The 15,244-nt window shown below is 44.0% G+C and overlaps 1 protein-coding gene across 2 annotated transcripts in view; it reads right to left on the bottom strand.

The window, feature by feature from the left end:
* CHD6 (chromodomain helicase DNA binding protein 6) overlaps window positions 1-15,244 on the bottom strand; it is a 191,225-nt gene that overhangs the window by 51,188 nt on the left and 124,793 nt on the right. For both annotated transcript variants that reach the window (XM_032419783.1, XM_032419784.1), the window contains 3 exons: window positions 4,513-4,677; window positions 3,021-3,200; window positions 1,891-2,001 (listed from right to left, as the gene is read on the bottom strand). In XM_032419783.1, the coding sequence (XP_032275674.1) occupies window positions 1,891-2,001; window positions 3,021-3,200; window positions 4,513-4,677 (456 nt within the window). The remainder of the gene's footprint in view (window positions 1-1,890; window positions 2,002-3,020; window positions 3,201-4,512; window positions 4,678-15,244) is intronic.

The following is a 15,244-nucleotide window of genomic DNA, read 5'->3' as shown; positions in this document are numbered from 1 at the left end:
CCACACGCGGCCTCATCCTCCAGCAGGAAAGGCCCTTCCCAGTACACCTCCCGTGACCACGACAAGCAGAGCGGATTCTCGGAGACTCACTGGAGATGGCACGCTCCGCCAAGACCCCAGCGCTGTCCACCACCATCTGCTCTTTCTGCAGTCCTGCCAGCAGAGCAGGTATGGGGAACAAGGCCCCCCAGTGCCCAGAGTGGCAGTCCGCTCTTGCCAAGAAGGGCTGGAGTGGCACACCCCAGCTGTTGCCCAGCATGCAGGGGCAGCCTGCGCTCTAGACAGGAGGAGCTGGACAAATCCATCTGCTCAGCAACTTTCTGAAGACATACACATTCCTTGCTTCTTTACTCTCTGTCTTCCATGAGCACTAACTGCTAACCTTTTGTCTTTCACTGAAGACATGATCCCCAGGCCAGGATCCTCTGCTCATTCTGGCAGCTTCTCTGCCAGAACCATCACCTCTTTAATAGTCCCCATAAGCTCCTGCTCCTTCTCCTTCCCCCCTCCCCCATACCTCGTCCCAAAGCTCAGCTCAGCTCCTAAATACTTGTCTGTGTAGCCCCGATACACAGTGGCGTTACCCCTGCTTCGGTCCCCTTGCTCCCTGCCTTGCACGCTCCAGCTGCTTCTAAAGGTCTCTAAGGACAAGAGCTTTTTCTCCCCACCCTCGCCCACTGTCCGGCACACAGAGTAACTTCTTGATTGTGACCTTGTAAAACAGGTTTTACTAAACAGGTTACTCAAGGGACTTCAGACTCTTCCTACAGAAGTGAAGAGGGTGGACTGAGCAAGCTCTGGTGATCCCACGGAAGTGTTAAGGCTGGGTGCTGGTTACTGAATCAGCTAGCTATGTGCAGGGACTGTCTCCTGGGCTCGTGGATCCACAGGGGTTCAACAGCCACCACAGAAGACAAGTAGAAAGTGATGTGTGTGCATCCTGGCGTGAGGTGACAGGGCCAGGGATGGAGGGAAGGGATGAGATGAACACTTAAGGGGTGCCTCCCCACAGGCTAGGCAGGTGTATTCACAAATATCGCCAACTCTGAGAGGGGGTGTCACCACTTCCTTTTGTCCCATGTCTTGCTCACTTATCTCAGTGGGGTCAACTGCCTTGCCCAGAGGCACACAGTCGGAGGCGGACTGACACCAGACTCTGGTTTCGTTCCAGGGCTATTCTCTTTCTCGTGTTCAGAAGTAGAAGAACTCAAGATACTGAAAGAATGGAGGGGAGACCAACGAAGCCCCTCATGCTGCTTTGTCTCCTCTGGAGTATTTGTCACAGGTGAAGTTTCTTTCATAGAAGTATTGAAGCAGAGGTAAAACAGTCACATGCCAAGGATGGGATGCTGGCTTGGGTCAGAGGGCTGAACTTGACCTGTGTGTGGCCAGTCCCAGTTCTTTTTTTAAATTTTTTAATTTATTTTTATTTTTTTTAAAAAAGATTTTATTTATTTATTTGACAGAGACACAGCGAGAGAGGGAATACAAGCAGGGGGAGTGGGAGAGGGAGAAGCAGGCTTCCCGCTGAGCAGGGAGCCCGATGTGGGGCTCGATCCCAGGACCCTGGGATCATGACCTGAGCTGAAGGCAGATGCTTAACTGACTGAGCCACCCAGGTGCCCCTGGCCAGTCCCAGTTCTAATTGCCTCTGTCAAATTTCCTGGGTGCCCAGCAAACTGCATGTCCCATTAGGTCATTTTGAAATTACAACAGCGAACATTTATCAAGCTCTGTCTATGTGTCAAGCGTATTTTAAGTATGTTACCTATAGCAGCTCACTTACGAACTAAGGCTCAGGAGTGAATAATGACTTGAGCTGTGTGGGAATTTATGGTCCTATGAGACACAGAGAAATTGCGATGGAATAGAACATTCTCATTACCGTACCTTTTCATTCTTTGCTTCAGTGTCCAATTCAGCTATTTTAGCCCATTTCTGCCAAAAGTTTGGGTCATCTAAGGAAATATCTGTCCTGTTTCCTGAAGCCACAAAGCTAGCCTGTGGAGATGATGAAAGTCAATAAACTGCATTTGAACACAGTATAAACTGGTAATACCACCTATGTTATTTCAAATGTGCCAGAATCTCAAGTATGTTCTCTAACTGCATTTGAAACCAAAACCCCTAACAGAGCCTCCCAAATGAATGTAAAAATCTCAAGACTGTTCTTTTCTAAAGATTGGGTAAGGAAATTACAATTTCAATGTATAGGTCATTTTTTAGAACTGAAACTTGGAAGCAGGAAGAAAGCCCCTGGAACATAATGGCAATGTGTCACTTGATGTCTAGTTACCTGCGAAAGGGTTGCTTCTTCCAACTTCCCTAGATGGAATTTTTCTTTCAGCTCACCACTTTCCAAACGTCTACTAAAGGAAAGGCACTGAGTTGGACAGTACGAGGTGTAATGAGATGAGCGGCACCCATAAAGCACAGGATGTTCTACTGAAGAAGTCCTACATAAGTCAACCAAACAGGCCACAAAGCTCCCAGAGCCTGTGGTCAGGGACACCTGAAAGTGATCTGGTAAGTGGTCTCATTAGTTGAATCCAAAATCCAGTGAGCTGAATGGCAGAGGAAAGGGGTACCTAGACTAGCAGCTAGGAATCTAGACTAACATCTCTTTTCTCATGAAATGAGCAATAACACTTGCTTCAGTTTGAGGAATGGAATGTTCATTGGAATTTCAGGGCTTAGACAGTGGTCAAGGAGTGCTCTAGAAGGAAATCCAGATGACCACTCAAAGATGTCAGAGCAGTCTTTGTGAACAGTGAACAGTGCAAGCTATAAACCAAAGTGTCTGTCCTGTCTGCTGAAGATCAGGTCCCAAACGTCAGGAGTGGTGTTTTCTTTCTATAGAGCTTCTGGCTCATTACTCAGAATTTAGTCTCACACAAAACAGAGGTGTAGACAATCTCCGCGGTTTGCATATAGAGAAAACAGCCTGGCCAGTGAAGACCAAAGAATAGTTTTCTTTCTGCTCCCACTCCAACACGGACTCTGGAGGAAAGGTGCCATACCTTGGCGAAAGTAGACCCTTTCCCTTCGGACTGGATGGTGATGGTGTGGGTTCTTCTCTGCAGAATCTGGTCTATGTCTTCTTCGCAGAACTTGGAGCCTTCATCTTCCTCATCCATTAAGGCTCCATAGGCACCTTTCCGGAGCAAGTCCTCTACCTCCATTTTTGAGAGCTGTTGTACCTGGAGAGGTCACCAAAGGCTACTCACAAAGTGGGAAATGCACAGGAGAAAAACAGCCTCAAATCTGGCCCTCATGATTCAGTACACACTTCCTCCACTAACTGCACATGTCAGAAGAATAAAGATATGGGCTACAAGTTCTAGAAAATTAAAGCCCAGATAAAGACACTCAAGAAAACTATGGAGAGGGCAGGCAGATAATCCCCTATAGGGAGCTCTGGAAGAAAAGCCAGCACATGACCCAATGGCCCTAACATTCCTCAGGACATTGGTTACTATCAAATGTTACAAGGTATTTAAACTATGCACCACTAAAGAGGATATATTTAATGTTTTAGTTTGAGTCTGTATCTTTAAAAACCTCCAGATGTATTAAATGAGCTAAAGAATGGTGATTTATTCATTATTAAATAAATACATGAGTATTGGAAATGATGTCATTTCTCAACTAAAGAAAGGATCCTGTGCCAAGTGTGATCTTCTCAACTGCTTGTTGAAAACAGGAAATGGGAGTTCAAAACACCCTTTCCTGGTTGTAATTAAGAATCTGGTTCTCTATCAATCACAAGAGGGAATTCCATGACTCTCAGCACTGGTAACTTGAAGTATTATACTTAGCAACATACGCATAGCTAAGAGGATATAGAACATCTGGACTGAAGACAACTCATTTAGAAGGTTTTAATTCCCAACCTTTGATGCCCTGAGTCCAGAGATTAAGGAGATACTCTGCTTTGTTGGCCTATAATTTAATACGATTTAGGAATCTTAGCTGCAATTTTTCATCCCTGTGGAGGGGGAAAAAGATTTTATTAACTGCCATATTGCAAGCTGCTAATTTATTCATTCATTTTTTTCACTGACCATCATGCACTGAACATCTTTAATATGCCAAGTACTGTTAAGGTCCATGGGTGATACAGATAAAATAGGTTCCCTTATACCCCAAGGAAGCTCAAAGTCTGGAGTACAAGATAAGGCATGGTGACAATAGATATTTAGAGTACTAACTGTTAAGATCTACTGACTTCTAATGGGCACTGTTAAAAACTCTGCTTACTAAAACGTTACTGCATGCTGGGCAATCCTACCCTTAACTGTGCCTACAGACTTCCTTTATGCATCTGTAAAATGCAGAGACCTGACCCTGAATGATACTCTGCTGTGGGGAATGACTCAACAAAGACGTGCAACCTGACTCGATTTAGTGAAAGTGAATCTTAAAACAGCTGTAGGAAGGAAGACTCCAGAGGGGCCCAGGCTGTGTGAGGAGTGCTTCTTGGGGACCCCGGGCAGGTACTGTCATACTCACCCCATTGGTGCTGCCCTTTCGGTTTATGTCCTGAAGAACAGCTTTGTCCAGGCCCAGCTTTAGGCTGGCCTTGTCAAACATTTCCCGCTCGTAGGAGTTCCGAGTAATGAGGCGATACACCTTCACGGCCTTGCTCTGGCCTATCCGGTGACATCGGGCCTGAGCCTGCGAAGGAAGGAAGGTCATATATATCATGTCACCAGATATAATGGCAGCAGCCCAAGGAACAGGGAAATGCTTAAATACCATGTGGTGTGAGTGGCCAGCTCTCACAGTTATGAGTCATGGGACCAATTTTGGAACAAAATTCACCCAGATGTCGGCTGTCCCTTCAAACTCACTCATTTCTTTTTTTTTTTTTTTTTCAAAGTCACTCATTTACTGAGTGACTACCATATGCTGGGATAAAGTGATGAGAAGGACATGGCTTCCTACCCTCCCCAGCTTGCGGTCTGAGCATAGGCACTCATTCTCAGGATGCTGTCCTGCTCTCTGGGCAAATGCCTCAGAGCTGGCAACACCACTTTTTCATTTTACTAGAAAGAAATTTTCACACATAGACAACAGTAAAGTACTTATGGACAATCGTTTTTCATCTCTACTATGCCCCCACCCTCTAAGACTATTATGAAGCAAATCCGAGGCATCCTAAGGTTTCATCTTTACGTATTTAATGTATAATTCGAAAGACAAGGACTCTTGTCTTTGTCATTGCCACACTTCAAAACATGAACACTTGGTATGAACCATCTCGTCAGTGTCCCAATCTCCTTGCTTATCTCATACGCATATTAAGTTTGCTTGTTCGATCAGGATGTAAATAGGGCCCATATGTTGTAGCGGGTTAATATGTCTCAAGTCTCTTTCAATCTATAGATACTCCTTGCTTTTTGACCTCTCCCTTTTTCACATGCAACTTTTTAAAAAAAGATTTTATTTGACACAGAGAGAGTGCAAGAGGGGGGAGGAGCAGAGGGAGAGGGACAAGCAGACTCTGCACTGAGTAGGGAGCCCGATTCGGGGCTTGATCTCATGACCCTGAGATCATGACCTGAGCCGAAATCAAGAGTCAGATGCTCAACTGACTGGGCCACCCAGGAGCCCCTCAAATGCAACTTTTTTGTTGGAGAGACCAGGTTTCTGTCCTCTAGTTTCTAACGGTCCACATTTTGCCACCTGCATTCTGGCTGTGTCACTGAACAAGTTCCTCTGTTCCCTGTATTTCCTCTGAACTGGGAGCTGTATCTTGAGACTTGATCAGGTTAAGATTTGATTTCTGGCAAGTGTGTTTCTTGGTGGTGTTTGAATTTCCCTCAGGAGGCATATGAGGTCTGGTTGTCTTTCTCTGAGTGATAATCATTGACTAGATCCACTATTTCATTAGAGGTTACAATCCCTCATCAATTTTTTGGTTACCCTGATGTTCAGTTCCTGTAGAAAAGACAAGCTAAATGCCTGATTCTTTCTCTTTATTTATTTTCTAAAGATTTATTTATTTATTTTAGAGACAGAGAGTGAGAGAGTGCACGAGTGGGGAAAGGGGCAGAGGGAAAGAATATCCATCCAGACTCCCGCTGAGTGCAGAGCCCAAAGCAGGGCTCCATCCCATGAGCCATGAGATCAGGACCTGAGCTGAAACCAAGAGTCAGACATGTAACTGGCTAAGCCACCCAGGTGCCCCTTCTTTCTCTTCACTTAAATCAGTTTCCAAAATAACATCCTCCAAAAGTGACCAATGAAGACTTTTCTATTTATTTTTTAAAGAACACAATGAGGTTATGCATTTAAATATATGTCCTATGTTTTATCCCATTGTTGTTATTCTTTTTCCTGTGGGAAATTTCAAGTTGGCTCCTGAATTCTTTTAACATGATCCAGTCGAATATAGAAAGGAGCAAGATGAGAATAAACTCTGGTGTTAAAAATGGATTTGGAGGTATCCATATGAGCTCATGCTTATGGGGGGGGGGGTAAGTACACATATACATACATAGAAAGAAATAGATATGGATAGGTCTGTTCATGTTTGCTTTCTGGTATGACATGTTCCATGTTCCTACTGTGTATCTCCTGCCCAGACCTAGATTCAGCCATTTTTTTCCTGGGAGTCCTGGTTTCTTTCAGTGGGAGTCTGGATGCTCTAGAGGCGCTCGTTGCTATTAGGTAGGTCATTGTTTCCAGGCCTATTCAGAAGTGTTTGTGTGTGTGTATGTGTGTGTGTAGTGTATACAACCATGTGCACATATAAGACAAAATACATCATGAGATCATACCATTATTTGTAATTTAAACTTAAAAGTATGGGATTTTAACGTTACCAACCAGACACCTATATCTCTTTTTAACCATGTCAAAAAGCTCAATTCTCAACCACACCAATATCATTATTCATTTGATTTATCTCACAATTTATGTAACAGTCTCAGAAAAACTGTATCATTATGATCCCCCCAAAACATAACTAAAAACAATGCAAGATTTCTGTTTTCCTCCTCTCATACGGTTATATCCCACTAAGTATGTACACTCATATTACAGTGTTTTAAATACACAGTGGCAGGTAGGTTTCTTTTTCTTTCCCATGGTAGGGTTAGAAAATCTGAAACTATTTTCTACGTAATATAGGATTGAGGAAATGCATAAATATACTGAGAGAAACAGAAGTTAGGGTTTTCATGAGAGACGATGGACTCTGAGAAACAAACTGAGGGTTCTAGAGGGGAGGGGGTGGGGGATGGGTTAGCCTGGTGATGGGTATTGAGGAGGGCACGTTCTGCATGGAGCACTGGGTGTTACACACAAACAATGAATCATGGAACACTACACCAAAAACTAATGATGTAATGTATGGTGATTAACATAATATAATAAAATAAAATAAAAAAAAGAAGTTAGGGTTTTCACTGTTGAAGAAGGAAGTTACAAATCTATAAAGAAAAAACTAGAATAACTGTGGTATTAGAATGGATTTAGAGGTTTCAATATTAACTCGTGGTTAGGTGTGTGCCTGTGTGAATATACAAACATACACATACATACAGGTATAGAAAATACATACAGGTATTTATAGGTTTATTGTACATGTGTACATATACACATACAAATGAATGCATGTTATGTATCCATGTGCATTTATATTCTCTGTGTGTATGTATCCCAGCTATATCCACCGAACGGGCCTAGAAACAACAGCAAAGGCCATAACTCACTCTCAGATCTTGGTTTCTAAATATATTCTCCATTAGGATAAAAGCAAGGTATGTTAGAGAAATAGTTGATCCCAGGGCTGGGGGGGGGCCGGCAGAAAAAGTACAGGATGAGCCCCAAACATATTATTGTGCCAGAATGTAAGGAAGTACGCAAGGAAGGATGGAGACATACCCAAATAACACCACCAACTTGAAGAGGTTTACCACTGGCTGGCTATGTCCAGGATGATCTGAATATCAAAATAAATATAGTAGTGGAATATAACCCACTGAATGAAAAAAGAACCCATGAGTACATAATGACATCAATACAGGGGAGAAAAAAGGAAAACTCTTTCTTATAGTAGGATACGACTATAAGAGTTCAAGTAACAAAGCTTAGAAAATCACTCCTTTGCAACCATCACAGTGCTGACTGATTCAGGCAAAAACAATGGAAACTAAAACCAGTGGGTGAAACTTTGATGAGGAATATTTACTTACACAGTCTCAAAGTACCTCTCAAAATTGCTTATTAATTTCAAAGGGAAAAACAGCAACTTTATAGTGGAGACATCTGGCAGATCGCCCTTAACTAAGATACCCAAGTACCTATTATCACACAAACAGACATCATGCCTCTCGTAACGCTGATATATTGAGAAGGATGTATCACTTCACTGGTATTACTAAGCCTGAATCCAATCCTGAGGAAATACAAACACAGACTGAGGGATGATCTGTACGACTGGCCTGTACCCCTTAAAAACATAAGGTCATAAAAGAAAGACTGAGGAACTCTTCTGACTCAAGAAGACTAAAGAGATATGGGCAGTAAGGTGATGGGTGCTCCTGGACTGGATGGATTTCAGACTGGGGGGGAAGAGGGGCTATGAAGGATGCTGAAATAAATGATAAATCTGAATATGGACTGTGGACTGAAGACCGTCTTCTTATTTCCTGATTCTGAGAACTAAACTGTGGATTATAGAAGAGAATGTCCTTGCACTTAAACACTAAAGGACTTGGGGACAACTTACTCGCAAATGGTTCAGACAAAAAATGGTGTGTGTACACATGTGTTTAAGTCTAAGTATGTACTCAGAGAGGTAGGGGAGATAGAAGGCAAAATGATAAAGTAAATGGGGCAAAATGTAAAGAGTTGGTGAATCTGGATAAAGGCTATATTGGAATTGCAAACTGAAATGATATCAAAATGAAAATGTCAAAAATATTAAACACAAACATTTGAAATAATTTCTCCCTTGGGGTTACACTGTCCACTTGATATACAGCTAGATTCAACGGTTTCATTTTGCTTCTGCATTTTAGGGATTGATTTTTTCCCCCACATTAATTTAACCATAATGAAGGGAGAGGGAAAGAAGAAAACCAAACCAAGTAACTTTGGAAAATCGTATTTTGATGATATACTGCAAGACTAATGATACACAAACAAAAAACCAACCCACTACTACAGTCCAATATCATACGCTGGTAAATTTATTTATGTTTCACAGAATATGGGTTAGAAATTCTGCGACGACTTTATGTACATACTAGGATTGAACAAATGAGTAAATATACTGTGTTACCATGAGACTGAAACTTCCCACAGCCAGAGAAATGAGTTAAAAAGAAGGAAGAGGGGAAGGCTGGAGTGAATCCTGTGTCGTTGGATTGGAATCAGCAACTCACTGTGGGTGGACAGATATGGAAAAGTCTAGATGCATGGCATGAGTGCTTGTGTCAAGTACACATACATACATACATCTCCTAGCTCTGTCTGCGCAGAGAGTCTAGAAGCCATAGTACTCTAGCAGCAACGGGCACTGCTACTAGCCAGATCTTGGTGGCTAAATGCCATTCGTTTTTTTTTTTTTTTTAAGATTTATTTAGTTGAGAGAGAGAGAGACAATGAGCAGGGGGAGGGAGACAAGCAGACTCCCCGCTGAGCAGGACACCCACCCCGACGTGGGGCTCGATCCTAGGACCCTGAGGTCATGACCTGAGTCAGACGCTTAATGAACTGAGCCACCCAGTGCCCCTATATGCCATTCCTGAATAAAAGGAACCAGGGATCCTTGGAAGAACTGTCAATTCTATGGCTGTGGCAGGAAAAATGCAACATGAACCTGAACATCTTGTGGTGCCAGAAAGGAAGTGCTCAAAAACTGATGGGAGCATGTCAAAAGGACACAGGCGCCAACCCAAAGGACCTCCTAATGACCAAGTGTGAACAACAAAATAAGGAATGAGAGTAAGAGACTATAACCCATAAATAAAACGAGTCAATACTGGTATAAAGAAACGGGGAGAAAGAAGCTGTTCTCTACAGTAGAATTCCAATTAATAAGTGTATAGGAAATGACTGAAATAGAAAATTATGAGGAGCCAAACCCCATGGTAGTAATTGTTGAAGGCAAGAAGGTTTAATGGATGCTAAAATTAACAGGGCAGAGTATGGTGAGAAACAGGGTATTTATAGAGTCTCAAGATATCTCCCCCCAAGATACTGATTGAGTTTAAAGGTAAAAATAAAATAGTTACTTTACAGTGAAGAAACCTGGCAGACACCACCTCGACCAAGTAATCAAGGTTAACATCACAAGCAGTAAGATGTATTAATCCATGTACCCCCTGAAATGATGCACTGAGGAGCACATAACATCACTTCTATGATATTCTTGCTGAAAATGCATAACCTCAAATCTGATCATGAGAAAACATCAGGTAGACACAAACTGAAAGATAGCTGGTCAGTACCCTTCAAAAGTGTCAAGGTCATGAAAGATAAGGAAAGACAAGCTCTGCTGCAAACCGAAGGAGGCTAAGGAGTCAGGATTTCTAAAGGAAATATGAGAACATGCATTGGATCCCCGACCAGAAAAAGAAAATTTTAAACTAAAGGAATATGAATAAGGTCTATAGATTATTGTGTCAATGTTAATGTCCTGGTTTCTATAATTAGACTATAGTTATATGAAATGTCAACATTAAGGAAAGTTAGGTGAAGAGTCCTAGAACTCTGCAATATTCTGCAACTTTTTTTAAGTTTAAAATTATTCCGGAATAAAAAGTTTTTAACATTATTATTATTTTTTTTAAAGTAGGCTCCACACCCAGTGTGGAGCCCAACATGAGGTCTGAACTCACGACCCTAAGATCAAGACCTGAGCTGAGATCAAGAGTCGGATGCTTAACTGAATGAACCACCTAGACACTCCAGAGAAGAAAAAGTTTTTAAAAATTAATTTTGTTTTATAATGTTATAAAATACTTAGGGTGGTTCCACAGTCAAATATACAAAAAGGCATGTATGAAAAAAGTAGCTTTTATCCCTGCCACTTCCATCCTGTTCCCTCACTCCCCCTATAGGTAACAATTTAAAAATAAAGTGTTTTTTGTTTGTTTTATCTTTCATTTGGGGGGCAGGGCAGGAAGAGACAAGAGACACACACAGCTGCTTTTAGATAAATGCTAGCATACTATACATAGTTTTTCCACCTTATCTTCCCCCCCACCCCAACAATATACTCAAGAGATGACTCGCAGCAGCATGTAGAGACATTCCTCATTCTCTTATCAAAGTTGAAAATACCATGGCTTAGTCAATCAGTCTTCTATTGCTAGACAACTAAGTTGTTGAGCCTTTGGCTATTATAATTAGTTGCCACATCTCCTTTCAGTATCTTCAGTGGCAGTAGATTAGAAGAGGATTTGGTGGATAATTGGTAAACAAAGGAAGTGATCAAGGTAACTAATAACGGTTTAGGGAACCTAGAAAGCACTGTTAATATGTGGCCACAAGTACTGACACTGATTTTCTTTCTCTGGCTCATCTGATGTTGAGGGTAAATTACGAGAGGGAGTTTAAGAAATGTTCTGAGCAAAGGTCCAATACAGGAGCACTGCAGACACTGTTAATTACCTTCTGGTATCTACATTCCCCTTATTCCTCACTCCCAGAACCCTGAGACTTGTAGAGGGCAGTAATGTGTCCATCTGAAACCATCTCCAGCCTCCCAGGGATGACGAGGGAATACAGTCTGGACAATGAGATGCAGCAGAAGTCTATTGGGGATATCTGGAAAAGTTCTGCTCTCCTGAGAAATGCACCACACCTTCCTTCCTTATCTTCCCTGCCTAGGGTCTGAAGTATCCATCTTGGAACAAAGAGGATATAAATCACATTCCCTGAGAATGGTGGAGCAGAAAGACAGAAGGAATCTGGGACTCTGATGACACCATAAAGCCACCTCACCTTGGACTACCCATCTCCAGACTTCTCGTTAATGGAGAAAAACAAACCTGTTTCAGGGGGTGAGGGCGGGGACACTGTCGCAAGCAGCTAAATGACACCAGAAGATAGATATGTGCTCTCCCAAGATGACTTACCTGAAAGATAACAGGATGAGTCCTGTCACATTTAAGATACTCATCCTTTTACAGTTAAATCTCAATGACAGTCCTTATTTCCCTAATCAGAACTCACACACAAAACAACGTGTTAAACGGAGAACACTCAGAACTAGGGCAGTGACTGAGATGAAGTCCAAACAAGATCCTCAGCAAAGGCGTAAATATAGAAGCTCTAGAGTAGGCCCCAAGGAGGGGGCGGGGAGCACCATGGGAAAATTTTAGAGCTCTCGTGCCCTCCCACATGATGTGCAGGCTCAGGGTTTGTTCTTTACTTTTCAATACATTTGAGGTGAACAAAGACAGGCCTAGAAGAAACAAGGAGTGACGTTCAGAAAATTAAAAACAACCAACCAACCAGGCACAGATCCCAGTGACTGCAATGGGAAGAAGTCCGGGGGAGAAGCTTAACTGAAAGGTAGTGACAGATTTCAAACTGATACCAGCCCTCGACTTAACTACTGTCAGTTTCAATCCAGAATTTGGCACACAGCCTTGTACAATCACATAAAAACTAACTAGCGGTACAAAGAACCAAGCATAATGTTGACTCTTCTCTTGACCCTTATCTACTTTTTCGAATCATTACCTACATTTTAAAAATACGTTTTAAAAATACTTTACAATGCTCTTTGGTCCTAAGTGAAAATCCACATCTCAGAGAAGACAAAAACAACTGCCTTGAGTCGCACTTGAGCCCAACCCCATCCAGCATGCTGGTATAGCTTCCCAGCCCACCTTCTTTGCCTGAATATTTTATTTCAGGCCCAGCAATTTTACATCTCTCCTGGCACTCTAAAAGTCTGCATCCACCAACCAACTGCTTGCGCAAAAGAGGACTCAGGGGCTCACCCTGCAGTAGGAATCAGGATGTGCTGGATGCTGCCCTCCCTTAACTATCTCCTTTGCAGGCCTGTTTTGCAAAAGCAAGTTTCTGGCTCCAAATTTGTTCCTTTGGGAAAGGTATCATCCCGTCTCAAAATGCAAACATTTTTGGGAAATAGCACAGATACCTGCCCACTCTATTTCTACTGTGTGACTCAGTTTATCACCCAAACGAAAGTCCTGAGCACTGTTGTCTCCCCAGGGCTTGGCCTGCTGTCTAGAGCTCAGTAAATGTGTCAGTAAGTCAGTCAAGAGCTGGCTGAGTACAGGAAGGAGAGAAGAGTTAGTAGCGTGGGAAAAGGGTGCTTTGGGGCAGCCAAAAAAGAAGCGGAGAGTGAAAAGGAGAGGACATTGGAAGGAGAGGCAGGACTTACTTTCTTTGTGGCCGATGCACAGTAAGTGCCCATCCCAGCTGCCTCAGGAGCGCCACCTATGCTCATTCCCACCTTGTGTTCCCTTGGTCTGGAACATTTTTCCTTCCAAAATCAGATTTGAGATCCTGCCCCTCACTTAGGTCTCTGCTGAGACATCACCTTCTTAAAGAAGCCTTCCTAGACCACACTCTAGGACAGGGCACCAACCGTCACCATTCTTATCCTCTGAGTCTGTTTAACTTCTTTGTAACTAGGACGTGATCTGCAACTACCTCATTCACTTTTCCTTGTCAGCCCCCTAAAATGAAAGCTCCATGAGAGCACTAACCACTGGTCTCGCTCACTGCTGTGTCTCCAGCCCTTTGAACAGCGCCCGGCACATCCCAGTGTTCAGCAAATACTGAGTGAACGGACCACATAACGGAACATTCACAAATTCCCAACTTTCTTCCAACAGAGACAAGTGAAGCCGGCGGAGCGCAGCCCTCCGAGGTCGGGGCCTACACGCTGTTGAGAGTCGGTGCCAGCAGCGCGTGGCAGCGGGGAAGAGGCCGAGGAGACCACCACCTCTCCTTTCCTGCAGCAGTGCCTCAGGCCCCTGGGAACAGACCCTGGAAGGGGCTCTGGCTCCTCAGGCTGGATGCCCTCTCCCTTCCCAATGCTGGCGCACTCCCCTGTGGCTGTGCCCTCTGCCCGTAGCCCTGCTCCCATGCTTTCTAAGCCCTCCCTCCAGGGACCTGACCAACAGGAGGGACAAGGAACCGTGCGGCCCAACCAGGGTGACCCCGAGCCCCGTCCGACCCTCAGGAACTCTGGCCTGAAAGAGCAAAACCTCCGAGGAGCATGTGAGGTGTCACAGGACAGCGAGAAAGCCAGGTGCTGGCGGCCTCTGTGAGGGGACGCGTGCTACCCCGCTACTCCCACCAGGCCTCTCTCTGCCCTCAGAGCTAGCGGCACGGCTGGCTTCCTGCAAACCAGAAGCAAAGAAACCTGCTTTTCACTGCTCGTTTTCATTCTCAGGCTACTGCCAATACCCTCTGCCATTTCTTAACCTCGGTGCTCCGGGAAACCTGATGTACCAGGACTGGCTCACAGCTGGGTCTCCCCAGTGAAGGTGAGAAAGGGTGAACTTACACTCTCGATTTCCTTACATGCGCTAAAGCTAACACAGGCACACTCAAGGCCTGAGAGAGGATGTGGCATTTACCTGATACCTCTAGGTGAGATGTGCCTGTTAAAGGGACCTTGAGTTGGTTCACCTCCGAGACGGGTGCAGTCCTTCGGTGCCACTTTATTCTCTCTTTATCCCTAAGTAGTGCCTGGCTCCTATCCTAGATCCTAATGAACTTCACTGTTCTGGAAGAGGGAAGTGCTGCCAGGCTCAGAGAGTAGAGACTACAGCAAGAGCCCTGGCTCCCCATCCTCGTGCTTCCACAGGGAGGGTCTGCTCTCCACCCTCCCTCTCCTCGTCTGTATTCCAAACAGACGAGACTGACCGATCAGTGAAACCTGACCTCAGCTCCTGTGGACTCGCCCCGTCCCCTCCTCTCTTGAGGGGCGCAGATGCTCTTCTATCACTGGCAGCCCCGCTAGGGCGGGCCTCTGCTCCGAGGACGACCGCCAGCAGGTCTCTGTGGGTCAGGTCAACCTTGGGGGGAGGGTGTGTGAGTACAGGAGTCTGAGGGGGCCTCATTCTGGCTACAGGTCAAGCTGTGTCATCTAATCCACCTTCACAATTGATTAAAGCTCATCTTTTTTTGTTTGTTTTACGGATTTTAGTTATTTATTTATTTATTTTAGAGAGAGAATCCCAAGCAGACTCTGTGCTGAGCGTGGAGCCTTACTCAGGGCTTGACTGATCTCACT

This window comes from Phoca vitulina, unplaced genomic scaffold, assembly GCF_004348235.1.
Source record: "Phoca vitulina isolate PV1807 unplaced genomic scaffold, GSC_HSeal_1.0 scaffold22, whole genome shotgun sequence".
NCBI lineage: Eukaryota > Metazoa > Chordata > Mammalia > Carnivora > Phocidae > Phoca > Phoca vitulina.
This window is presented reverse-complemented; position numbering and strand designations above follow the sequence as displayed.